Source organism: Strigops habroptila, chromosome 1, assembly GCF_004027225.2.
Source record: "Strigops habroptila isolate Jane chromosome 1, bStrHab1.2.pri, whole genome shotgun sequence".
Lineage (NCBI taxonomy): Eukaryota > Metazoa > Chordata > Aves > Psittaciformes > Psittacidae > Strigops > Strigops habroptila.
Window position 1 is genome coordinate 134,153,666 of NC_044277.2, and position 27,855 is coordinate 134,181,520.

Sequence of the window (27,855 nt, forward strand, 5' to 3'; positions counted from 1 at the left end):
TCCCCTTTTAATCGCAGAAGTTGCTGTTTTCTTTCAGTGTCAGTAGTTGTTGTTCCAGCCCAGGCTTTCTACATGTTATTCCTGGACTAACAAAACCTTGAAGTGCTGCTTGCCCTGCAATACCAAATTTATGGATGAGGAGACAACTTCAGTCTGCCAGGTGATAATTTGGCATTCTTACGTCAGTGCTAAAATCCTTACAGCTGTAAATATTTAGTGAATATGAAATGTACTCATATACTCCAGCTAGCACATTACCATATGAATAAATCTAACCTTAAATAAATCATGTGCTCTCCATCTTTTGTTCAGTTTATAAAATTCTTGCTTCTTGCTCTTAGCTTTCTTAGCTTAATACGGCTATTCAGAAGCAGAGTGATTCGTGGTTTGCCTTGATTTCTGTTTTAATACAGCATTTTTCTTCTTATATTTCACCTCTTACAGCTTTTGCAAAGTTTAGGTTTGTTAGAACAAGAACAGTGAGGGCATTAGGACCAAGAGAAAGACGCACACATTGCTCTGTATTATGTCTGGCAAAGTGCTTCCTGACTGAGTGCCGCAGTTATGTGTGAAACAAAGTCAGGGACCGACTAGTTCTCATCTGTTGATCACAGTTAACTTGAAGCCTCTGAACGGGGGAGAGCTGTCAGATCTGCTTTCAGAGATAAGGAGCTTCAATCCAGGCAGCCACTGAAAACTTTGAAGAAACAGGATCTACTCTGGAAGGAAACTATAAAAAATGGAATTTCTTTTAACTTAGAATTTATAAAGGGAAAAAAAAAAAATCCAAACTTTACTTACTCTTTTCGTCAGATAAACATGTGCTTTCCTAACTAAGCTGGGACTCTGTATCATAAAGGATCTACTTTTTCTCCCTGGATCCATGCTACGTTTTATTACAGTAAGTGCAATATTAATAAGAATGTTATATTTTGTCTGTAAATAGAGAGGAAAGCATGAAACGGCATCAGTGAAATGTGAGGGGAGCAAAAAAATCCTCTTGGCAGATAGTGAAAACCAGGGCTTTGCTGCAACCCGAGGACCAGAGTCTGAGGAAGATCTGAGTAATATTTAACATGACCATCTGTATCATTTTGTCACCAACAGTATGTTCTTGAGGAAGAAGTGCAGATATGGATCACGTAAGCTGCAGTTTCTCTTGTTGTTGCTGATGCTGGGCTTTTTGCTCCTGATGGTTACAACGCTGAATCCACCACCCAGCAACCAGAGCAAGGAAGGGACTTTCCAGCCTGTGGAGTTCAACCCCCGGGAAAGGTATCAGGTGGACTTTGCGGAGACCCAAGAGATGCTGGAGACCCAGGAGGAGAGCCAGCAGTATTACCCTTTGGATGGGCTGTCACCTTTCATCTCCCTGCGGGAGGACGAGTTGATCGTGGCCGTCGTGTCGCCCACCGGCAAGAAGAACCACAGCAAGGCCAGGAAGGGCTATCGAGTGGTGAAGCAGCAGAGCAGGCGGCCGGAGGGGAAGGCAGAGGGAGACCCCGAGTCCCAGCTCCTGCCCCTTCCTCTGCAGGCTGCGGGGGAGCTCGGCCTGGACACCCATGGCTTTAACGAAGCGCTCAGTGAGCGGATCTCTCTGCGCAGGGAGCTGCCTGAGGTACGACACCCGTTGTAAGTAAAACAGCCTATTTCATTTCTGAGAGAAAACTTGTCTCTTGTCGCCGTCCCCCTGAACCTCTCCCCTTCCCAGCCCCGCGTCTTTCCTATCCAACTCTCCGCTCCGCTCCGGCTAACCCTTTCCCGGCGCTGTGTGAGGAGCACTCCCGGTTCCCCACACCCAGGGGTGCTCCCAGCCTCCCTCCGCCTCCCCGGCCCCGCACCCGGCGGCAGCCCGAGAGGCCCCAGCCGGGTCCCGGCTGCCCAGCCGCGGCGCTGGCACACAGCCCCCGCGCTGCCCGGGGCGGCGGCAGGTGCTGCCGGAGCCCGCACGGCACACCGGTGGTGCTTCCAGGAGCCGACTGCCGGCAACAGCGCAGGGGGACCGGGACGGGGGTGACGGCAGCTACGGCTTCCCGGGGGCGCTGGGTCAGAAAGGAGGGTACGAACGAGGGCAGTGCGCCCGGCTGAGGGCTGCGGTACCTGCGCCTCCCGCACCCCTCCCCGCGGGCACCGGGCACCGGGCGGCTGGGCCCGGCACGACCCGGCCCGGCCCGTCACCACGGCGACGCGGCGCCCTGAGGGCGGGAGGGCGGGCGGCAGTGCCCCCTGCCGGTGGCCGCGGGCGGGACGCCCTCCGCCGCAGCAGGTGCGGGCAGGGGAGCGCTCTGTGTGCCGCGGGACCCGCGGGTCCTCGGCGTTGTCTGCCTGCCTGTCTGCTGGGGCTGGGGACGGCGAACGGCTTGGGCGTGCGGGGTTGTCAAGCAGGAAAGGCGGCTGCCCGGTTCGGCCAGGTCCCTGGCCCGCTCTGCAGCGGGGGGACTCACGGAATCACAGGACCATTAGGGCTGGAAAGGACACTGGAGATCATCCAGTCCAACCCCCTGCCAAGGCAGGGCCACCCAGAGCAGGTTGCACAGGAACGTGTCCTGGCGGGTTTTGAATGTCTCCACAGAGGGAGACTCCACAACCCCCCTGGGCAGCTGTTCCAGTGCTCTGCCACACTCAACATAAAGTTCTTCCTCATGTTGAGGTGAAACTTCTTGTATTTTAGTTTATGGCCATTGCTCCTTGTCCTGTCGCTGGGCACTACTGAAAGAGTCTGGCACCATTCTCCTAGTACCTATCTTTGAGATATTTCTATGCATTAATGAGATCCCCTCTCAGTTTCCTCTTCTCTAGGCTAAACAGGCTCAGCTCCCACAATCTCTCTTCATAAGAGAGATGCTCCAGACCACTGATCACTCTTGTGGCCTCCGCTGGACCCTCTCCAGTAGCTCCTTGTCTTTCTTGTACCAAGGAACACAGAACTGGACACAGTACTCCAGATGTGACCTCACCAGGGCTGAGTAGAGGGGTAGGATCACATCCCTCGACCTGCTTAGCTGATCCTTGTGGAGCACAGCTGTAGCAAGCATTCGTGTCTGAGATGGAGGAACTGCCATTCGTGTCCTTTCTGTCATTTTAGGATCAATGATCTAGGTCTTGCAGTGTCACAGGCAAAGCATTACACGGAGCACTACAAAGTGTTTGTTCTTGGAGCACTCATGCTTCACTCCTGCTATCAGTGCCGTGGTGCAGCTGGTTGGGAATAGCTTCACAGGCTCAGTAGCTGTGCTGTCCCCAGCCCTGCTCTGCCCAGGCACTCAATGCTACACTGCGAGTGGCCACCCCTCCGCTTCCCACTGCTACGACTCGTTCTAACGCTCAAGCGATCTCCTCATAGTGGGCCCCTGCCAGGGCTGTGGGGTCCCTGGGCTTACGGGCTGATGACGAGTCAGTAGCTGGGGCTTTCAGCTTTTGCAGTATAACAAGTGACCCGACAAACACTGAAAGGAAACTCCTGGGAGGAAGCAAGGTGGAGATTGGTGTGTCTGACCAGACCTGCCAACACCACTGTGGCTAGCAGCAGCCAGGCTGTAAGGCCACAACAAACAAGTGTTGCATGTGAAGCCCCACATGTTACATTTGAACCCTATGTGTTATATTTGAAACCTGGAGACTTGGGACCCGGTTATTCCAACTGCTCAGGAGGGGCCATTCATCACACCTCTTACAGATGGGCTGAGGTATGCCTATGGAGAAGGAAAGGGATGTCAGTGGCAATCTTTTTCGCTTGCCTACTGTAACAAAAGCTATTGTAGCTTTCCTCCAGTGGAAAGATGCATCAGAAAACTTAGAAGTTAAGACACAGAGTGTATATAATAATAATTTTTCTAGTGGTCATTTTCACATGTTTAAAGACACCTGGTGTCTCTGATTTAAGGGGATAATCTTAAGGAAAGAGAAATGAAACTGTTTTCCATGCTTGCTGATTAGGTTCAGTGCTAATTTGGGTAATTCCTTTGAATAATGAAATGCTGAATAATTTCAGTTCTTTTTCACCATGCTTCACTGGCAACTCTTTGAACTATGTGATGTTCAAAGGAGGAATGATGACCCTGCCTGTGATGTGAGCCAAAAACCAGTTTTACTTTGGCAGCTGACAGGCCATCCAACAAGAGACAGGTTTAGTTAATTCTACTCTTGGTGAGATTTAAGGCATGGTCTCTTGGATGGCTTTTCCTGTCTGACTAGTTACAGACCAAAGAGCTATCAACACCACAGCATATGCAGCCCAGGTTGATCTGGGCTTTGCAGTTGTTCAGATCTAAATCCAGATCATAAACCTGCAGCAGACTCTAAGCCAGTGCTGTCCTTCATGGCACAACACACAAACCGCAACGATATTTTTTAGCGATAATTTATTTGGGGGGGTGAGTTGTGTCTAACTCACAACTACATCACAAAAGTTTTATAGCAGTGTAAAATGAGAGCAAACCGGTGATGAATCAGATTGTCTATTATTACTCTATTCTGATTGAATCATGCTGTTCCTAATAACGTCTGATATTACTTAGTCAGAGAGAACCCAACCAGTTAGAAGCATTTCAGTGAGTTAGCTCCATGGAATGAGTCTCATTTCACTTGAAATTGACAGCCCACGAACAAATATCCTCACCTGGAAAGTGCTACTTATACCTCTCTCACCTGACCCCAGCATCTAACATAACCCACTTCTCTTTGCATGCCTTTCCAGGTGAATGTTTTATGCTACTTCTCAGAAAGTAGATGCATAAAACGGTCTCTTCCAGCACTCCTACTGATCTCAAAGTAAAACATCCCCTGACAAATGAATCAGGTGCCTTGTTTTTCCACATTTACTTTGAGTACTAGTTTTGACACAGACAGGATTTCTGGGTGAAGCAGCTTAATAACTTGTCCAGTTGTATTAGAAAGTTGTTCTTCTACACTGAGGGTCATCCTCAGAAGTACCTTCATCCCTCAGAGTGCTTTGTGCTGCTATCAATCGGTCCAGCTGCTGCTGACACCCTCTTGTAACAGTGGACTCAAATCAGGCCTGCCATGTGACTTCTATGATGGAGGTTCTGCCTGAGAAACAAAGATCTGTTCTCCTCACTTGGGCTTGAGTGTCAAACATATCCACGCAAAGACAAACTCACAATGTATCTAAAAAGGTTTTGAGTTTCATTACAAAAGCATAGCTTCCACTTGAGTGCTGTTGGGAGCTGAATCTCAACGAGACATTTTCCTGAAGGTGAGTGGGAGTTGCAGTTGGCAGTGCCTTCGCTGTGTCAGAATTGCTCTCCTGTTCATTGCGGCATGTGACAATTCCTTATTTTTCACAAACTGGATTAAATCACTATGTCTCCTGTCAGTCACAGCCTTGACTTTTTGAAATGCCAACTTATGATGGACAGTCTATGAAACCGCTTCAAATTACAGGGAATGTATTTCTGTATACCAGTACCCTTTTGCATTTTTCTGAAGATTAGATATCTCTATTGCAAGTCTTTGCCAATCTCCATGGCAACTAAACACTCACAACCTAGGTTATGTATTCAAGTACAGTTATTTTCAATTCTTTTCCAATTAAGATTCCACAACAGCCTGATTTTCTTGCCATAACCAAAGTACAAGCAAAAAGGCATTGTAGCATTATGGTGGAAAATATAGGTGCTTAATAGCTGTACTGAATAGTCCTGGTTGTAAGCTGCCTGGTAGTAAAAGGACTGCACCAGATCTTCACTTTTCTTAATTTCCTCTGGATTCTTCTGCCTGAAAATACAAATACTTCCAAGTCATGAAAGTATTCTCTTCTCCATCCTGCTGAAAATGGAAACAATTACCCCATATGAAATTGTGAAATAACAGCTTTGCTGATTACAGAAAATCAGTAAACCAAGGACAACATGGATTCATTGCAATGTAAAAATCATCAAGAAAATCTCTCTTTATGCAAAAAGGTATCAATGTGAAATATTATAAACTATAATAAATTATTATAACTGTGCTCATTTAAAATTGATATTCCTATGGTTTACCTATAGTATTCATTTATTTTTATTTGTTATTAAATCATTCACCTATGGTTTCCTTTAAATGATAAGCAGCTTTGTGTCCTGGATAGCGTCTAGCATCATAGGGCCTCAGTCTATGAATAGAAGCACTAAGTAAAATGGTAATAAACATAGAAATAGTAAAATTATATCCCTTACATGAGCTTCTGCTGAGTAGCTAATTGTTTAACAACCACTGTAAAAGCTGTATGAGGATTTGCTTGGCAGTACAAAAATGCTGAAATAGCAATGGGCCACATTCAGCCAATTCTGTAATTCCTCGAAGAAGCTCTTGCTGCTAGAGGTTAAGCGAGTTAGGAAACAGAATAACTGCTACTCAGGAAATGAAAAGATTTTAAAATGTGTTTTCTAATGTGAGCAAAGCAGATACAGATGCACATTCTCTGCATCTCCACAATGGGCATTTGAAGGCCTTTACTGGAAAATGTGCATCCTTATGCCAGTATAGTGTGTCTGGTGCCTCTGAACCAAGGCTGGTACATCAGAAAACACTTTTTGTTGTGAATGCGATTTGTAGATCCTTTACTTACATTAATGAAACACTCACTGTTTGATGAGGGTTTATAATTTTCATATACTGTGAGGGTGAATAGGGAGTGTTTTTCAGTCTTAAATGCTTGAGCTGTCAAAGCAACATCTGATTCACAGTAACATTGATGGAAGTTGCTTCAATGTCATGGGTGAAATCTTGGCCCTATAGAAAAATGAGGAGCCCTGGGCCCCAGCTGGCATTCTGGAGCATCGCTAGGAACGCCATTCAGGGAGTGACCCATGAAACCGGGTGTCTTGCAGTAGATTGTGTCTGTACCTGAAGTTGTAAGTAGCAGAATATGGCACAGAAAGAATCTGCCCAGCTGGAGCCTCATTCATCAGTGATTCATCAGAAAAAGCAACGTGTACAAATTTAATAATATATTTACTGTCTTAAATATATCTTAAATGTATCTGTATTGGTTTTCATTGCCCATGTAAGGATCCATTTCTTTCCTGTACAGGACTGAGATATTGGTTTCCTCCACTAGGATCATGGTCAGGCAGTGCACAGGTATACTGATCTGTTGTGCAGATGAATTATTTTACTTGTTAGTCTTAAAGGTACTGCATTTCAGTTTGCTATTTTCTCTGTTACTTGAGAAAATGTGGAAATCGGTAGAGGCTGACTGACCTGCTTTATCTCCTTCTCTGCTTTGTCTAATTACCTTTTCGGTTTTCCTTTGCCTTCTGGACCATTACTGTTTGACCTCTGTGTTTTGAGGCAGTCAGAGCAGAAGAAAGTATCCCAGAACACAGTAAAACTTTCCTCTTTTTTGTATTTTAATTTTTACAGTGTCATTCCCGTATTTTCACTTTATATTCCAGTCTTGGACACCTTAATACTCCCTTTTTTTCATTACAAGTTACCTGAGATCTTTAAACTGGTTTCCATCCTTGAAGGTTTTGGTATAGCTTTCAACTTTGCTCTGAGAAAAAAGTACCCAGTTGTACCAGTGTTTCCAGCGTCTCCTTCATCTGATCCTGTGCAGGTGCCTACAGCAAGAATACGACTCCAGTCTGCCTACTGCCAGTGTCATCATTTGTTTCCATGATGAAGCCTGGTCTACTCTGCTGAGAACCGTGCACAGCATTATGGACACAGCCCCAAAAGCCTCCCTCAAGGATATCATCCTGGTTGATGATCTCAGCCAGCAAGGTATCCCCCATTTCTCTGTATGTGAGCTCTTTTTCCAAAGCTTCAGGGAAGAAACTGTCCTCCTCCAAGAAGTGCATGAGGAGAGTAGAAGGAAAAGAGGACCCTCAGGAAGAGAGCTAAGCAGAGCCCTGAGCTGGCTGCCAGGTTTCACTCTTCCATCCCTAGAATTCAGCTTAGCTTTTCAATTTGTAAATACATTTCTCTTTTTTCCCCCATCATTTCCAATCACCCTGAACGTTTTGACTTTAAAATAAAGTCATAGTATGCAAATTTTAGTCTTCCCACTGGACCAGATCTGCTGTCATAATTTCCAGACTTGGACTTTGGCTGAATCATAGAGTGGAAAACTCCACATTGCTGAAGCAATCCAAGAGCCTGGGAAAGCCAAACACCTGTGGTGTCTCATTCTGATCTGTGCCTTTTATGAGATTATGAGAACATCCACCTATTGCTGAAAACAGGAGAGGAGGCTGTAAAGTTTCGCACAGGAATAGCTTCATACCTAGTGAATCTCAGTTTCCATTAGTCTCTACTTTGGCATTTTGCTGCTATGAGAATATTTGGAACCTGGCCTGCTTGGCCATGTAAAACAAATGCCCCCAAAGCATTTTACCGGCAAGAAGTAGCATCTCCTACTAATTTGCTTTTCTGTAACAGCTTGAATCAAAGCTAAAACATTTCAGTGACCATTCTGTTTCTGACAGGGCCCCTGAAATCAGCTCTGAGTGAATACATTTCTAAGCTGGATGGTGTGAAACTTATCCGGAGCAACAAGAGGCTTGGAGTCATTCGAGGTCGGATGCTAGGAGCTGCACGGGCAACAGGGGATGTGCTCATCTTCATGGATTCACACTGCGAGTGTCAGAAGGGCTGGCTGGAACCCCTCCTAGCCAGGCTGTCCAGCAACCGGTAAATATCCTCCTGACCTTGGAGCTTCTTCATATGCCAATTTCTGCTGAAAGAGATGTACTTGGGAAGCTTTGGGTATTTTTTTAATCCTCTCTGGGTTACCTTCTTCCTTCTGGTCACATCGCTTTTATTTTCTACCTTATCACCACAAGCATCACTCTGATGCGTGGGAAGCAGGGTAGGTCGCACAGCTGATAACCCTCACTTCACACCCAGCATCACTAAACTGTCAGAGTTTGTAACCATTTAGAACTATAAGAATGCTTTCTGGTGGTCTGAATTAAAAAGGTTGCAGTCTCAAGCTGTTTGCAAATTGGCAAACAGCCACCAGAGAAACTACTGCAAGACTTCATTATTTTTACTTTTTAGCTGTCTCAGTGATGAAATCAGGGATGAAATGCTTTGTCCTCCTGAGCCAGTTTGGCTACATATCAATGTCACCTGTGCTGTCTGTGAAGATACAGATTCATATTTTCTGAGTTTTTCATGTTTAGGTTGGTGCTTGGCCCTGCTCTTTAAGGTACAGTTGAGCTCATCTATGCAGTTCCCAAGTCTTTCAAAGAGATTAAATCACTGCAAATGCTTCAAGAATTACATAGCAGTAAATCCTTCATTAAATGGGCTTTTCTGAGAGAGAAAAAATTTTACATTAACATCTCTATCATTACCTATAAGCCATTTGGAAAAAAATGAATTGCTAGAGAGAGTAAAATTAAAAAACCTCAACCTTTAAAACTCTGACCAGACTGTTAAATAGTCATACTAAAGACCTCCACAGGCTCTTCCCAGATGCTGGAACAAGCTGCTTTCATGGCTGATTATGTTTGCTTATAAGAGAATTAACAGGAGTTTTTTAGAAATTATAATTTGGATAAAAACAGTAATAATACTGAAAGCAAGAGTAATGCTGCCCTAGGATGTCAGGAATATTCTTTCGTAAAAGGTCCTCCTTGGAAAAGCAGATTGGTTTTTTGTCTGCTGACTTATTAGATGGCTTATTACGACTATGCTTCATGATTCTTCTGCCTTGAGCTATAGTCTATTGTTGATGTTCATGCAAAACTCTTATCTGTATCAAATGTCCTTATTCAAGGTTGTATTACTGAAATTAAGAGGGTTATAGAAAGTTAGGACCCCACCACAAGTGTGGTGATTCACTGTCAAAAATTATCCCTTTTGAGGGAATGCAAAGCCACCAAGCCTACTATTGCTCTGAGATTTCATGAGAAAGGGATTCTCTTGCTCTATAGGGCCCATATGCTCATTCATTCTTCCAGGAGGGCAGAATTTAACACTGAGTTAACGGCTAATTGGATTAATGGAGCAAAGATAGAAGAGCGTTTAGTTAATAGTATGGACTAAGCCATCCCTTTCTGTATGCTGTATCAGTCACTGTGTCTGAGCCTGGAACTTTGTCACTGCTAGTGTGGAGAACCTGTGCCATTCTCCAGTGCACAGGGAAGACATGCTCAAAGGCATCTGGCAATCACTTTCCTTCGCTGTCCCTGTTTCCCCAGCTGAAGAATGGTGATAATAACGCTGACCTGATAAGGAAGTTAATTCGTGACTTTTCTTAAATTGCTTGTAATGCTTGCATGGAGATCACTATGGAAATGTAAAGCATTAGCATAGTCAACCTGGCCTCATTTAGCAGTTGAGGAGCTATTAAATTGGATCATGTGCACTCCCTGAGACTACCTAAATGAGGCAAGCACAGTGAAAAAAAAGCTTCCAGTGACTGGAGAAATATCCATCTTTCCTCTTCTTAATGTACCAGTCAAGCTCCTACTCACGCATTTTTGCTGAAGAGACAGGATGGGAAAACACTTAATCACCGAGAGTGGGTGAGTTGTTTGCTGGCAAGGAAAAATACAGCCTTTCCAAAGCTCAAACCTTTGCAGCAGCTTAACCGAGCTGGAGGGAGATTTTAACTTTGAAAATTGTGATTAAGCCTAATTTTCTAGACTTCTGATCAGATCTACAACTACTACTGTGACCTGTCTTTTAGAGATGCTGAGAGATCCTTACCCAAACTGAGACCTCACAGTGAGCTGAACATACAAAACCAGAGATACCCGCAGTTCTTAGTAGACTGTGGTAATAACAGATAGGATAAACATGAGAAAAATTATCCCAATTTTACAGGTATGGAAATGTTTTGCAGATATTTGACATTTCACCCCCCTGTGTGATGGCTTTATTCACTAACCCAATCAAAATTATTTTCAGAAAAGTATTAAGTCTTTCTAAAATCATTACTCATGCGTATATGGGCACGTTGACTGGGACTGTTTCTGTGAAGCATACCTAATAAATTGACTGAGAAGCTGTGCGTGAGCTTAGTATATTGCCTAGAGAACGGTTCAACGGTCTGTGTAGCTTCCCGTGACATTTTGATTGTTCAAGGATGAATTCTGTAGATACCTGGACAACATTAGAAAACTCGATGAGATGCCCCATAGATCATTTCATTTGACAACTGTTTGTGTTCCAGGCTAATTCCAGGTGAGTAGCACGGTGCCTAGTAGTGCAGCTGTGCCATTATTACAGCCATCTTTCAAGAGGTTTGCCTTTTCCAGGAGACTGCAGGAGACAGCTGCTATTTTGTATTCGGTCCAAAGGCAGTGAAAGGCAGAGGGGGCATATAATGAACTGTGCTATGAAGCCTTTAAAAGAGTCTTCCTTTAACCAAAAACAGTGACCATCATGTCAGTAGTTCTACTAAGAAGTACTAAGAACTGAAGCAGGATGACTTTTTAAAAAAACATCCCAAGTGTGGTTCCTGAGAATACTGCATGAAAGCAAGATGAGCCTTGATTATATTCTTGATAAGGAATTCCACCTCTAAAGAAGGCATGGGCACCATAACTGTGGCAGAGGGGTGGCTTGCAGAGGGGTGGCTTACAGAGGGATAGCTTGCCCTTAGGATCTTTCCCCTTTCTCCTTGCTCCCCTTGCTCCTTATTGCAAGGGCTGTTTTCCACTATGTTGGTGCACTGCCTATACCACAGTTCAAATAATACATTAGGAAACAGCAGCCTGTGATACTATTCAAAGAAGCCTATCTAGTTCCTAAAATTCAAAGGCCTCAACTTAGGACTGTGATTTTAAGTAACTAATTTTTAATGAAAATGCTGTTAAACAGAGTAAGAAATTAATATTGCAGTGGAATGGTATGTTATCCACTCCCTTTGGATGGTCCCATTCTACTCCCATCCACTCCCAATGTTTGCTCCCATTCAGGAGTGAATTGGAGCCTCTACTTGTAGATACAGGAGTTCTTCTATCCAGAAAATGTCTGTGTGCTTCTAGTTTTATAGTAATACATGAGAGAGAAGGGAAATATTTTGCACTAAAGTTGAAAAGCTCCTTCATCTATTTTTATCTGATTCTCCACTTCTCAGTGGCCCAAACCCCAGCTTTTTGAGCTACCAAATACCTGAGCCATCTGTTTTTTACCTTCTCTCAGGTTCAGGGAAGCGTGATATCCAGAGCCCGCAGATCCCCAGCATCTGAGCATGCGCTTCCATGCTATTCTTGTTTTGAAAACCTTCCATATACTCACATCTAACAGCCTGTTTCCTGGGACGACTCCTTTTGCCTGATCCTTTTATATGCTCCATTTGCCAATAACACTCATTTCAAATTCAGTAAATTAATGTTCTGCATTTACATGGTACATTATGTGAAGATATGCTCTTTCTTTACAATCTTTCACAGTTGATCAGGATCAGTAGGTGACCTATTTTAAAGAAGTTGAGATAAAGAAACTGAAGACAAGAATTTAAAGCCAAAAGCAAATATTACTGCCAAAAGTAGGAGCAATGAGGATTTAGTCATGATCTATGGCACAGCACCCTGACTGTCCAGTGCAAAAAGGTATTGGTTGCTCCTACAGATTTTGGCACCCCCATACAAATTTGAATGTTTTAACAAAAAAGACAGGCTCAAAAGATTACTTTTTTTTTAAATAAAGCATTCCCTTAGCAGTCTACCCAGCAGAGACCTGAAATATATGTTTAGTGCTTAGCATATGAGCGGTCCACCAATTCAAGGAGACTGTTCATGTGCCTTGTGTTAGTCTGGAGCTGGTCTGTAGGGCAATATTGAAGTAATCCACTCTGAAACTGGTTGAAGAAAATATATAACTTTCATGTTTGGGTTTGGGGTTTTTTTGTTATTGTTCCTCCCTATTTAAAGGGGGATTTAAACACATTAAAATCCATTCCCTTCCCAGCAAAGGAAAGTACAAATCAATAAAAAGCACTTCCAAAAAACCAGCGTATCTAAAACTTCAAAACAGATGTGTTAATTAAATCTTCCTCCCCTCATGTTACTTATTCTAAAAATAAAAAAGAACATAATGTTCATGGTGACTGCAAAGGGTCATGGGAAGACATTTCATTTGCAATTGTATTTGGTTGAGAAATCCCAAACCAGGAAATTGTTCTTGTTTGGGTTGCTCTTTTTCATGGAATTGTGACCTTTTGTAGTTCATGTGTGTTCCAAGCATTTGAAATATTCACAAATGAGTCAAATGGTTCATAGCCTTGCTGATAGTTGTGTTTGAATTTCCTGTTTTTCCCTTTCCTTGGATTCCACAGAGTAAAATTAGCAGTAGTTTGCCAGTGTGTGTTTCATTTCAAAGTGCCGAGAAGCTGCTGACTGTCTGCCAGTTACCCAGTTAAAACGAAACAGAATAGCTAAGAACATTTTCCAGCTTTCAATTGCCTTCTGCTGCAAATTTGCATTTAGAATCAAACATCAAACTATCACTGAATATGCAGAAAACAGATATTCTATTAAAAAGAAAAAAACATTAATACCAAAAGATAGGTAATGCACTGCTTGACTAAGATTAAAATTGGACGTTGGGCAGTTGTCATACAAGATAAAGTTACCAGATTCCTCTATTTCAAGTCAGAAAGACACTCCTAACATTTAAAGTTTTACTAAGGTGTGCTGCTCTTGGTTTCGGCACAGCTAGGCCAGTTTATACTAGGTGAAGATCTAACATTACACACCAGGGTAGAATGTGACCTGTCCAGTGAGTTATTTTCAACTGTCTTAAACACTGTAATTTTCTGTGTCATAATTTGCAGATAGTTTGGATAATTGCTTGGTCTCCAAGCCATCAGAATCCATTACATCACTGCAGGTATTTTTCTTGAATGGCATTGAAGAATTAATGCCCAACAGCAAGCAAAGCAAAAGCATGTATTAAAAATAAACTACTGTTTCAGTAAGAACTATTGCTGCAGTTCACAATTTTATGAGCAACTGCACTGATACTAGAAGCATTGGAGCTTCAAGATTTATAGTGGCAACAAATTTAAGGTGGATCCAAAAAGAAGGACAGGTTGGCTGAAATTCTGTGAAAATATAGGATAGTCTGAAATGTCTGAATCATCTGATCCAGAATATGTTTGAGCATAACTGAGTATCCGCATTGTCTCTGCCTGAACTCTCTCAGGTATGCACATGTGGTCTAGTCTTCATGGTCAAGGTTTTTTGAATGGTTTAGTCTGCATTGCCTCCTCTGGCTTCCACTCAAATACGCCCTCCTGATATTTCCCTGTTGACTCCAAAATGGTAAAATAAACTACCCTGGGTCATTAGTTCCTCAATCCTGTCTGAATGAGAATGGATAAACAAGTAGCAATATATAAAACGCATTTCAGCAAGTAGCATCAAACTGAGGTGGGAAGAACGCAATGCCAACTACACTCCTAACCACACAGTTGTCAGATACTCATACACTGGAGAATGCAGCAGGCTGTAGAAATTACAATTACAGTGACTTTTCATTTTTTTTGGAAGGTTAGTCATATAAAATCCACCATTTAATTTGTTAGGTGGATTTTTCCCAGCATATTACAGAAAAAAACATCTGCTTGTGCGAGTCCATGAGGACATTGCCTTTTAAGTAACTTCTAGAAGCAGTTGGTTAGTTTTCTTTTCATGCTGTTAGTGAGTAAAGGTTAAATACAGCTTGCAGTAGGAAGGCTCCTGCCGCCTTGAGTTTGAGGTGGTTGCTCCTGTCCTGAATACAAACTATGTCACACAGGTATCATGAAGAGAATCAGGGGAGGACAGCAGCTTTATTATTTTTACTATCATTTCTTTCCTTTTCTTCTTGAGTCCTGCAGGGGAATGAGAGCAAATAATTGCCTTAATGTGCATGCCTACAAATGTTGCAGGTGACCATGAAATTGTCTTCTCTATTTATAAACCCAGTGCTTTTTTCTAAGAGTGCCTATTATTACGTATTACAAAGGCTGGATTTACACCTGAATGGAGAAATATAATCACATCTTTATTTTAAATCTTTCTGCCTTTAGTTCATCATAGTCTGTTCTTATTAGGAACAAAGGAATAACTGAGTCATTTTAATGCTATCCTCTGCATAGTTCATCTCATACAGTTCACTAACTAACAGTAGCCTCTGTTTCTCCTTGGGCTTTTAAAATTCTCTACAGGAAATGGTAACTGTGATAAAACAAAGTTTGGAGTTTCCCCCCACCCTGATACTGCGAAAACATTATTCTAGTGATTGTAAAGGTAGAGAAGATATACCGAGATTACATTAACATGACCTGGAGCTACCATCTTCCTCAGCTGGCTGGTCTCTGCCTCGGAAAAGTACAAAGAGTAAACTTCGCTGGAGACTCCCGAGATGTCCTTTATTGATAATATTATGTTTTAAGCATATTTCTCTCAAGAGTGATCTCTGACCAACTTATAACTCTTTCAAAGAGAAGATAAAACTCCTACTTTTGGCCCCAAAATCAGCCATTTAATTTCTCTCCCTCAGTTTTAACAGGAAGTTACTTTCTAGGGCAAGAGCTACTCCAGAATGATTGCCTATATGGATACTCTTACTCTAGAACATGAATTGGAGTAATGCTGCTTACGGTGCAATGGCTCTGTTCTAGCTCTTAAAAGTAGATTCCACACTGTGACAGTGCGTTTGCAAGAGCATTTTAAGCTTGTGATAAAATATGAACAGAAACTGGTTTATTAACTTCGTGATAAATGTTTTTGCAAAACAACCAGCAGAACAAAATAAGGGTAAGTGCACTCTTCATTGACCTAAAGTGACAAACTCATGAAGTGTGTTGAGTATCTACAGGAAAATCAAAGAATTGCAAAGTGAGGTCAAAATTATCTTTTGTTATAAATTTTGCATCCATGCAAAGCCTATAGCATCAGAGGTTGGGGCCTCTGTGTGAAATAACTTTATAAAAATTCTGATGGCGAACTCATAGCAAAATCCTGAATAGCTTTATATGACAATGCAAGTACAGGTTATCAATAAATTATTGATCTTTAGCTCACTGCAGCCTCAGTATTCCCATGCAGTGAGCACCTGAACTTCTATCAGCTGGGAAAGTAAGGGCACTCAACATTTAGAGGAGTGCTTGTGTTTGACAGTGTCAAAGAGGAGAACCACCGTTTACTAATAGCGTATTGAACTTCATTTGTGCTTTGGCTTTGAAAACAAAGGCTACTGTCTTTTTCAGAAACAGTGTCGTCTCCCCCGTCATAGATGTCATAGACTGGAAGACTTTTCAGTACTATCACTCAGTGGGCCTGCATCGAGGTGTTTTTGATTGGAAACTAAATTTTCACTGGGAACCAGTGCCAGAGCATGAAGAGAAGGTACGACAGTCTCCCATCAGCCCTATCAGGTAACAGTCCATCAGCCAATATGTCTCTGCTCAGCTCAGCAGCGAAACTGTACAACTTGGCTCATCTTCCAGCTAACAGGAGAGAAACGTGGTTACTTGCATATGCTCAGCTAATGTTTTTTGAAGGGATAGCCTTTTGGTTTACACTGACTTCGTGCGGCCCTTAGTAATCATTCTTACTAGGTTGCAGTCATCCTTTCAACACGACAAATATTTTTCGCACATCAACAAAACTAGTATACAACCTGACCAGACAAGCTGTGGAGGTTTGTAGGGAAAGCAAAAGACGGGTCATACAGAGCTAAAAGAGATGTCTTAATCATGATCTGTTTGTCTCTTGTTTTGTATGTATGTAACATTTCCCACTGTCCTGAGCCTTATTTGATAATTCAGCTCTTGTCTCCCTTCCCCAAGCGAATCCTAGAATTAGGTTCCAGTTGTTTTTTCTTTTGGTTAGATAATTAATTCATTCAAGATTCAAGTGATGTAATGTTATTGCTATGGAAATGGTGGGATTTTCACCCTTTACATAATTCCCTATCCAAAACTCAAAGCATTCATTTCCAAACTTTTCTACACAGGAGTCCTGTGGTAGCTGGTGCAGTGGTGGCCATGGATCGACATTACTTCCAAAACATTGGAGCTTATGATTCTGACATGACCACATGGGGAGCAGAAAATCTGGAGCTATCTATAAGGGTAAGAACCTTAATTAAAACACCAAGATGTGGTAAGTATTGGGCTTTTAAGGAACCTGAATGAAAAGTCAAGCAGCAGTTTATGAAAGCAGTTAAATGCAGAACATCTTGGAGTATGGGACTAATACTTTCCTTGCAGAAATCTATCCCCACGCTCCATGACCTGCCAGGACTATATAAGAATATACAGCTGCTCTGAGTTAGGAGCATTATGTCAGGAAAAGGAAGCTTCACTGGCTATCACTATCTTCCTGAGGATCGGTTTCAGCACCTTCTGAAAGCTGCCTAGTCTTTTTTGGCATTTAACATGCACCAAAGGGAGAGTAGATTTATTTCTCTGCCAACCTGTAGTTTAAATACCAAATTGTTTATATTAAATTGTTTGCATTGATTTTTTCTGGATACAAAGAGTAACTGATATTAAAAAGCAATGAAAACTGCAGACACAAAGGATGTAGAGTCTTTAATGTCCCAGACAAAAGAAGGTGTGTCCCCGGTCTCTTCACTACACTGCACTGTTTGTGCACAGAAAAACATAAAAAGCATATAAATAGCCACACTCAGTCAAATCGAATGTCTGATTGCCCAGTATCTTCTCTGTGTCTCTGTATTTGCGGGAAACAGTGTATGAAGAAGCACATAATAATGCTCTTCCTGTTTCCAGCCATGTGCAGATTAGCATTTCCTGAGGCAGAGTCCATAGTAAAGGAGCTTCTCCTGTTTAGATGCGGGTAACCTACATAAGGTAAACTCTTCTCATGCTTTCATCTGTGTTTCAGACCTGGCTGTGTGGTGGCTCTGTAGAAATTATTCCATGTTCCCGAGTTGGGCATGTCTATCGAAATCACTTTCCCCCTGCTTTTTCCTACGAAGATGCCATTGTGAGGAACAAAATCCGAATAGCAGAGACCTGGCTGGGCCCTTTTAAAGAGAACTTCTACAAGCATGACACAGTGGCTTTCTTAATCAGCAAGGTAAAGACATCTGTAGTGGTTTGTTTCTGAGGAAAGGAGTGTGTTGAGGTAGGTGAAGGGGTTGGAATAGAGGTGGGGGTGTCTGTATGCAAACATTCAATGTGAATGGTGCTGGGGATAGGCTTTGTATGAAACCTTCCAGTGGAAGAGCAGTCAGATCAGGAAGGAAAGAAACTTGTACCTAGGAGTTGTTTGCTGAAGTTATCAAATCTCTTAGAGTATGATTCCTCCAAATGACTCCTTCTTCAGCTTAGCGAGCAAGCTCTGGTTTATTTTTCCACTGATAGGACATGGAGGGTTGCAGTGCATCTGAAGCGGAAGCTAGTGGCAGTGTGTGCAGAAAAGGGCCTTCCTAGAAGATTAATTCTTCATAATTGAAGGTCTTCCTCATGTGATTCATGAGGATATTCAGTAATATTCATGGGTATGTGGCAAACTGTGGTGTCTCTCCCACTGGAAGGGAACATCTCTGAGTGGTCGAGTGACAAAAAAGGTGATTTTTTTTGGCCTGAACTGGCAGACATCCAGAAGCAACTGTCTGTAACTGAGAAGGTTTGATCTCAACATAGCCTCTATTTACATGTTACTTTTTCATTAGGAGCATCACTCAGACAGCAGTCTGACCTCCAGGGATTTGGATTCCCAGTAGCCTGTACACCAAGACAGGTTTACAAGCAGGTGTGTGGTGTAGTCCTGGCATGCAGCCACACTTGAATCATCTGCACACCCACCAACAACTGCAGAATGACCACACTTGGTTTTAAGCCACTGTATAATGCATTGCAAATAAGGGTCAGTCAAGGGACTGTATATCCCATGTATTACAAACCAGTGAATATTTGTTTAGGAGCCATGCAGCTATGGTTAATGTTGTTAATGGTAAGTTGTTAATAATGTTAAGTTGTTAATGTTGCTGCAGCTCTCTGGAATTCTCTGGCTCCAGTACCTGTTCTTATAATGATATCCTCTCCTACAAGGCAGTTTTGAATGAAAACATGTCATTTATCTTCCTATTCATTTAGCAATGCCATGCTTCTAAGGCAAAAAACATCCACTGAAACATTTAGGCAGAGCTTGGCTAGGTTCTGTGCAAAGTTTCCCATTCAGTTTTGCTCCTGCATTTCAGTCCTGCACACCTCAGGTATTGCATTGCTGGCCATCATCTAAGAAAGCCAGACCAACAGGAGCTGCATTACAGTAGGGAGAAGAGCTGTGTGTCAGCATGGCTTCTCTCCTGTCACCTACTCTGACCTCCTCACACTCCACCAGTGGACCTGCCTCTCAGGCTGCCTAAGTCAGCCCGCTATGATAATCCTAGAGTCTGAGACCATCACATTTCTTTTTTTATTCTGTTTTCATATTTTTTGAAAGCTTCTCCCTCTTTCTTTGAACTCCACTGGCCAGGCGTTCATTAATTGACTCACAAGGGTTACGGCCATGTAATTGGAAGGAGGACACTAGGCCAAGTCTTTCAAGATGGGCAGTTAGGCCCTTAAATCATTTAATAATTTCCTGAAGGCCTTTCTTGTCAACTCAGAAGCAATTTTCTGTACTAAAAACTACAGCCACCACTGATGCAGTTGACTAGCTGTAAGCACCATGACCTTTTGCCTGAGAGTTCATTCAAGCCAGTATATACTCTTAATACTTCTAAGTATGATGCTCATTCAAATGATCAATTTTATGATGTCTGTGCTCAGCATACCATAACATAAAAGGCCCTTTTCTTTGTTGCTTTCTTTCACAGCCAATATTTTCAGTATGTCAGTGCAGCGAGATGTTATTCAAAAGACACAAGCATGCCATGACATTATTGCCGCTCCCCTGCAGATGGGCCCTGCGGGGATTTAGTACACTGAGAGGGTGAGCGGAGCCACCTATTGGCCGCTACAAAAATCTCCGAGAGCCCACTGCAGAAAACAACTAGTGACCACCATTTAGGTTGCTTTTGAAGTCTTCTTGGTTTATGGTCTGAATCGCATCTTGCACAGAATTTTTGTGGCATCAGTGTTAATGCAGATGAATAAGGCTCTTCCCAGCTTTCTTCTGTTTCAGCCGCTGTATCTTTTTCTCCTTTTCTTGGGTGGTGGTTGATTTATTTCATTTACAAGCAGTTTCCTTTCAGATTGGTTTACACTGATAATTATTTTCTTTACATTATTTACACCACTTATTCAGCATCAAATGCAGACTGTAACTAGTACAACAAAATGAGATTTACTGCCACCACCTTCTTCAGCCAAAGCAGTCTCATGAGAAATATCTCATTTTAGGGGAAGCATTTTACTTCTCTATTTCCCTTTCCCAAGAAAACCTCTTGGGAACAGGTTTGTGTGGTGCTAAATTGCTGAACCTTGTTGTTATGTTTATTAAATCTAAGACCGATACTAAACTATGAGGTTCTCTAACGTATTGCAACTGTTGAGCTTCGCCGGTGCAGCTTACAGGGGTTGGCAAACATGGCATGATTGATCCCTGCCTTCAGAAACTGATACCTCTCCCTTGATCTTGAATGCCCTTCATTTGTCAGTGCATGTCACAAAGCCCTTTTTTCTTTCTTACGGGTGCAGAGAAATAGCTGGTTTGAGGACAAGTTATTTATGGGCAAATCTTTGCTTATGTTACCAATTTTAATTTCTGATGTAGGAATCCAACCAGTTTCCTGGAATCCAAACCTGCATTTTTAAAAAGTAGAAATGTGAAGGGGGAGGTCTACATCTGGCAAGAAAGAGCAGAGAGACTCAAGGGTGGTGAGATATGTTTAGTATTTGGGCACTGAGAGATTTAGATAAGTGTTTTGTGTAGTTCTGAAACTGAAGGATTAGACACCTGCTTAGAGCTTTTCAGAAATATTAGCCATCTTCAGCGCTAAATACCCTCAAATATTCAGACTGTCAGTCCTTTGCAGTGCAGATGCCTGTGTCTTCGCCAAGGGTTGAAGGCACTTGTCTTTCTTCAGAACAGAGTTGCTACCAGGAAGGGTGAGAGCTGATACTGTGTGTATATAATTGAAGAAAACACATAAATCATAGAAGAGGTTTTATGCCTTTATAGCCACAAAACACATCCACTTACAAGATTTAGTAACTGTCAGATAATGATGTGATTGATAGACTATATTTTGGGTTAAATTCTCTGATCACTTACATCCTCTTATCATGGAGGACTGACAATAACTGGGTTATTTGGGCTGTTAAAGGCCAGGAAATTGAATTTTAATCAATGGGGCAAATTCTATGCTGAATGACAATCTAATGCTATTCCACTGATTTCAGTTTAACAAATATCAAGCTTGGCCCTGATTTTTTAATTTAAAAAATGACAGTGACTATGTTATCTTGAAGTATAATAATAACTTTTAGAGGAAATACTTATTTTCACAGTGTATGCTACTTCTGAAACATTTACTGCCATCATAATGCCAGACTAAATGCTGTTTTAGCACAAAGTTGGAGGAAGGCTATAGCTAGTCCTCCTCTTCTGCATACTAATGATAGATATATATCAGTATCTATAAAATGCAGGATAGAAGAGAAAGTAGAAATAATTTCTATATGTAGTCATTTTCACTTCTAACATCACTAACACAAATATACCAGTAACCTTGTTGTCCCTATGCTTTCTCCATGAAGGCAGAGAAGCCAGACTGCAGTGAGCGCCTTCAGCTACAGACGAGACTGGGCTGTAGAAATTTCCAGTGGTTTGTATCAAATGTGTACCCTGAGCTCTCCCAACCTGAAGACACACCAAGATTCTCTGGCAAGGTAAGAGAAAATACACTATAAAGAATGATTAGTGGGTTTGCATTGTTCAAAGACCCCAGTATTGCTTCCATGTACTCAGTGAGCATAAAGTAAGAGGCTGTTCCTGCTTTGGAACATTTATTGTCCAAATAGACAATGCAAGAAGGATAAGAGGAGAAAAAAGAGAACAGAGGAGACAAACAGCTGGTCACATAAACATTGAAAGACAACCAGGAGCTGAACCCAGATTGTCTAACCCAGTTCAATGTCACAGCTCAGAGGATCCTAACCTTAGTTTCCTTAGGTGCCATTAGTAAAGGAAATGAATTGTGTTGCCTCATGCAGATGGCCTTTTATATCAGATCAGTTTGCAAGATCAATATGCAAGATCTAGTTTGAAAGAAAAGAAAAAAATCCTGAATTATGTGCAAAACCATATATCATAAAGGGATAAAATCACAAAAACATTAGCTGAAGGATATTTTGTTTGTATCTGATTGTGCTTTATTTCAGCATAAACCTTTACTTACAGCTTTACAATACTGGTGTTGGCTTCTGTGCAGATTACAGACCTGGAAGAGCCATTGCAGAAGGCTCTATTGAACTCTCCCCTTGCAGTGGCAGTCTAACCCAGGTACTGTATACTTTAAGTACATAGGCACTGTATCAGATCTAGAGAACCATCCAGAAGACGGTAACCCCAACCGTTACATAAAAATGGCTGGGCTGGCATTAGTGGAAATACTGACGTGTTCAAAATCAGGCATGTGCTACGGCAATGATGCTCAGTCTTCTGCAGCTGAGTGTCATTTGAAACATGGCAATGTTCCATGTGTCACTGAGGCCAGATACCCATGCTTTGCTCCAGCAGACACCATTAAGTGCCTACTTGTTAATAGGTTTGGTGGTGTCTGGAGAACAGAAAGTCTGGCAGTAAAAATATATATAACAATACTAGAATAATGGGGATGGGTTTCTCCCTTAGTGCCTAGCTTAGTGGCTAAGCTGCAGTCAAAGACAGGAGGGAAATTCATGTAGACTCCCAAGTTGGCATTAGACTTGCAAGTTCATGCACCAAGAGAATCCAAACCAATACAGACTGACAGGAGATATTTACTCAAAGTCCCAGGCAAGTTCTGCTGCTTACATAGAGCTCAGGGTGAGCTACAGGCACATTTCTAACTGCAATGTGTGCAGACACTGCAAGAAACACCCATCTGTTCAAATATTTATTAAACTGGAAAATTTTATTATACGATGGTTTACTTTATCCATAATTACATTCCACAAAGCCTTACCTTAGGTAAATAATTACACCAGATTTAGCTAGCAGAGGGGATTGCTTTGCAGGGTCAAGGCTCCTGGGTCTCCATCACTCATGTTTGGGTTGCATCTTAACAAACATGTACAGGAAATTATTTTTGGAATCAGCATTTAAAAATGAATCAGGTTGTTCCTTCCATTATTGTTCAAACAAACCCTCCCTTTTCCAGCACTTTGAATATAACAGCATGAAGGAAATCCGGCTTGGTTCTGCTCCGCTGTTTTGCTTAGATGTCAGACACGGGAAGGTTATCCCTCAAAACTGTACAAAGGAGACAGACAACAGCCACCAGCACTGGGATGTCCAGGAGGTCAGTAGTGACTACTGTCAGGGGAAGGCAGCTGATGGGACTGTGGGATCACTGGGTGATTGGTAGGATTCATGTGTGGGGAAAGGATGAGATACTTGAAGGGCAAGTTTCACTTGTGTACCATTCATAGCCAGGATATTTAGGATGTCTCTTGCCCCTCTGCACAGTCTATGTGAAATAAATTTGGTTTAAAAATACAAATTCCAGGAATCCTACCTAAATTCATATGTCCTTGTTTTAACTGTTTGTCTTACTGGCTTTATAGGAATAGAATCAGAATCAGTGGTTGTGAAAATAATAGCAAATCTTGCCCACTTCTTTTTGGCAGAGGAAGGGTCTGGGAATCCTGAACCCAGCCAAATGAGAGCCCTTTGGGAGTAGGGGAACATTGAATGTCCTGCATTGTAAGAGACGAGCAAACTTCCTATTAGAGGAATTTGGTATTACTTGGTGGACTTCACTCGGCAGTGCAGGGACTCCTCTCCATGACTGAAAAAAGTCATGCCCTAGAGCAGCCTGGGAAAATAGCCATTACCGTAGTTGTAGGGATGCTGCAATCCTCTGGGACAGTTCCTGCTGTAATTTGTTTCGATTCCCAAGGGAAGCATTGGTCCTTCTGAAATTCTGTGGTCTGTAGTACTGTAGTTGATGCTGATGACAACCTGTACTCACAGGAAACAAATGGTGATAGTAAAGAGACTTACTGAGTTCTGTACCTACCAGTTATGTCAGCTTTGAAAGGAATTATGAATACTCACCATGCTCTGGGCTAAAAGCTAAACTCAATGATCATGTTTAGAGCAATACTTTAAAAAATTTGAATAACCAGTCATTACTGGTGATCTACTGTATGTAAAAAGTTTCAGAAACATGGCCTAGCTTTTACTAGAAACCCCTTATTTTTAACGTGTTCTTTCTTTCCCTTCTTCTCCCATCTTGTAGAATGGAATGATTGTCCACGTCCTTTCTGGCAAATGCATAGAGGCAGCAAAGAGTGAAGATGAGAAGGACTTGGTTTTGTTTGCATGTAACAAGAATGCAAATCAGGTGTGGCAATTCCAACGTTCCCATATGCTACGTCAGAGGTGACTGACAGGTCTCTGTGGAGGTCACGTATCCAAAATCTACCATTACTTCTGTTTGGGATTTAAGATATATTTCCTGCATGGACAAGAACAATGTTTGTGTTTGCTGTTGCATGCAAGGAAGTTAGGAAGGTCTCTCCTTCGAAAGCCTGGCTCAAATAGTTGCCACCAGTTCCTTGTTTACTCAGCTCTAGCTAAAAATTCTATTTATTCTGTGAAGCAGGGAATAAAGAGACTGTGAGCATCAATGGATTCTCAACTCTGCTATTGCAGAAGACGGTTAAGCATGCCCTTTGAAGGAAACATGGAAAATTGGCTGCCAGTCAGCTCGTCTTCAGCATATTCTGTGACTTGTGAGGATACAGGAAAATGAATGTTTGTGAAACTTTTGAAACTGTACGAGGAAGCCAGCCAAACCAGGATAAGAGTTTAGCCTTGTTTTACAGAGCACTCGACTCACACAAAACAAAGTAGATTTTCTATGCACAAAAGTAGTAGATGTTTTCACATGTAATAGCTAAAATTTTGTGTTCCAACTAGCCTGAGCCAAATTTCTACCCTCTGTGAGATTGCACAGAACATAAATTAGCACTTAATTAGGCACTAACTGCTCTAATTGACTTGGAATACCAACAGTCCTCGGTGTTTGGCACACCCTTCCTCAAATCCTTTGTCCACAGTCTGATTTGGATGGAAGAATGAAACTAAAATGTTAGCATTTTTTTGGTTTTGTTTTCATGCAATTTAAGAACAACTCTTCAGGAAACTTTCTGTGGACTATGGAAGATGATTGAACTAGATTAGAAAGAAGGGTAACAACTTCCCTACTTATTTTGAAATGGAAAGTATCAGTGGCATCCATTTGCTCTTATAAGGCTACAGTGACAGAAGTGCTGGCTGAAAACAGCAAATGAAGGGAAAGAGTGGCTACCTAAGAAGAAAATACTGGTGCCTACTTCCACTTGCTTGCAGCATGAGTTAAGTCTCTCACACTGTAAAGGGTAAGGGCATCATTAACAAAACTTCATTCGGTTTTGAGATTTTTTTTTCAAGACACGGAGTTGTTTTTTTTTTTTAACGTAAAGCACATTGTTTGAACGTTAGAGAAAGGAAGAACAGCAGAATATCCTGCTTAGAGCCTTCCAGTCACCTGCTCTTGTTAAATCATAATAAGTTGTTTCAGGCATATAAAACTGGTTATGACAGAAGACACGAACAGCATTCTGTGTTGTGGTGTCCAAAACATTTCCCAGTGGGATCTCTGCTTTGAGTGCTACAGATCCCACACCATGTACAGGCATCACTCCAATCACCCTAATTACCACTCACTCTTCGATAGCATCAGGATCTAGTACCATTTGCTGCTGTGTCTTTTAAAGTTTCCTGTGACATTCTTGACAATGCTTCAACTTTCAGCTGAAAGGATGGCAGCAACTTCTTCCAGAACACAAGTGACCCCTGATCATTGCCCAAACTGAGGGTAAGAGAACTTCTAAAATGGCAGAAAAGCTGAGTGAAATGCTGTTTTAATGACACGTGATTCCTTTGTTTTAAATTATAAGTATGCCAGATTTTTTAATTATGTATTATTTATTCTATTTTGGACTCTACACTGGGAATATCATTCCTTCAGCATTTACCTTAACGTTAAAAAATGTGTATACAAATATGATCACTGATAACAAGTGGGATATACCACAAAGAAGAATGAAAATATTTTTTGCTTTGAGAGGAAATGTTTGGAATTAAAATTAAGAGAGGTGAACACCTTGTACTGCTTTTTCACATGATGCTCAAAACCTAGAAAATAAGGTTTGCTGTAGATAGCAATGTACAATAGAAAGATATGTTACATAATACCTCTTCCAACAATAAAATGAAAATATATGGATTGGTATCATTTAAAAACTAATTATTATACTTGTTGTTTTTAGTAACAGTGTAAATGTGTGTTCAGTTTCCAAGGGAACCGAATTCCAGGGCACAGGCCAGAAGGGTGTGTGGTCTGGAGGTTTGCATATGGGTACAGCCAGGGGACATGGACCATGGGCCATACCATGGAGCACACTTCCCTCTAATATAAACATTAAAGAAAACCCAACACAACAGAACATAAAACAAAACCAACCAAAAAATAAAAAAACAGTCCAAAGGAAACCCATGTATCCCCTATTTTTCCTAATTTTATTCCTGTATGCCTTTTAAACACATTGGTTGGTTGTACCAATTTGTGGTCATTTACACTTTGCCCCTATGGCTGGATCCATGAACTAGGCTCTTCTCCTCACACAGGTTGTACAAGGGGCTCAACAAAGTGTCTCTGCTAAGGGTGCTAGTGTGTTTTCCTCATTTTTGCCCATCTTTCACTCAACGCTGTCAGACAGCGATGCTCTGAACATCACAAAACATGGCATTACTTTTAGCTGTGTATTTGGACATGGACAACATTTCATTTCTAATTCCCACTGACAGGAGGAAAACATAAGAAAATAATGTTTCAGGCAAGACTGAAGTAGCAGTTTTATCTTTGAAGGCCTCTAAAGTACAGCCTTGGGCAAGAGTGAAGGAATTCCAGCATAACACGAGTAAACATCTTATAATGTAACTCCAGCTTTTCCTTTGAATTTGGCAACCCAGGCATAACTAGTGCTTTGAGCCAAACCCACCCATGAAGCTGAGCTAAAAGGTCAGATTCAAGAACAGGTTACCTTTCAGTTGACAACGCTTACTAAATAGCGTGGTTTATTCCTCTTCCAGCTAGCTGGAAATGGAAGAACGTAAAGGCCTGAAGTAATCTTCAACTTACTTTTAAACCTAGACCCAGTTGATTCAATCAGTATTGGCTGTAGTTTGGGGTTTGTCCTGTTAGGTGAGGTGTCATCCCTAATGCAGAGAATGCATCCCTAATGCAGAGAAACAGAATAGCAGCATGTTCCGTGTGTTAACCTGAAGTTTGAACAGGAGGAAGGAAGCAACCATGAGGATAAATCCTGTAGCACAGAAATGTTCAGGATATCTGCCAGTTCACATGTAAGTGCCTCCGAGTCCTCCCTTAGAGGTGCTGATAGAGCTGTAATACTGTCTGCTTACTAAAACGCAATAGCTTTCATTACAGATTTCCCCAGGAAGGAATGGGGCTACGCTGAGGCAAGCAGAACAAGGACAGTAACAGCCTAGATTTTCATAACAGCTGGAAGGTGACATGTGAGTGAGAGCTTTCAGATTCTGCCTATGTATCTCATTTGATCTCCAGCAGTTTGATTCAAATTACAAATGTGTTGGGAGAGAGTGAAAAAAGGAGTGTTTCGCAAACACTAGTAACTTGGCTTATGTTTTTAAGCTATGCAAACTGCACACTTCTGCCCTGAATAAAGTATATCAGTGCACAGTGAAA

At 41.9% G+C, this 27,855-nt stretch overlaps 1 protein-coding gene across 5 annotated transcripts; it reads left to right on the forward strand.

Annotated features, from left to right (window-relative positions):
- The first annotated feature begins 71 nt into the window (after window positions 1–71).
- Window positions 72–27,855, forward strand: GALNT15 (polypeptide N-acetylgalactosaminyltransferase 15). Of its 5 annotated transcripts, none has more exons than XR_003991681.1 (11): window positions 72–160; window positions 1,108–1,632; window positions 7,562–7,728; window positions 8,433–8,637; window positions 16,160–16,327; window positions 16,909–17,026; window positions 17,805–17,999; window positions 21,632–21,763; window positions 22,306–22,376; window positions 23,236–23,376; window positions 24,319–27,855. XR_003991681.1 is itself a non-coding variant. In XM_030488375.1 (11 exons), exons 1-11 carry the CDS (start codon window positions 135–137, stop codon window positions 24,463–24,465), a joined length of 1,926 nt encoding a protein of 641 aa, XP_030344235.1. In that variant the 5' UTR covers window positions 72–134; the 3' UTR covers window positions 24,466–27,855. The 5 variants fall into 5 exon arrangements, 4 of the variants coding, with proteins under 4 accessions (XP_030344235.1, XP_030344253.1, XP_030344244.1 ...); XM_030488375.1 differs by having other exon boundaries at window positions 22,275–22,376; XM_030488384.1 differs by lacking the exon at window positions 72–160 and adding an exon at window positions 316–901 and having other exon boundaries at window positions 22,275–22,376.

Excerpts from the sequence above, each read along its gene's own strand:
- GALNT15 (XM_030488375.1), top strand. The coding sequence starts at position 135 with ATGAGGAGACAACTTCAGTCTGCCAG. Across the intron at positions 18,000-21,631 it reads TGGCTTTCTTAATCAGCAAG|GCAGAGAAGCCAGACTGCAG; the intron begins GTAAAGACATCT and ends TTCTCCATGAAG. Across the intron at positions 23,377-24,318 it reads AGCACTGGGATGTCCAGGAG|AATGGAATGATTGTCCACGT; the intron begins GTCAGTAGTGAC and ends CCCATCTTGTAG.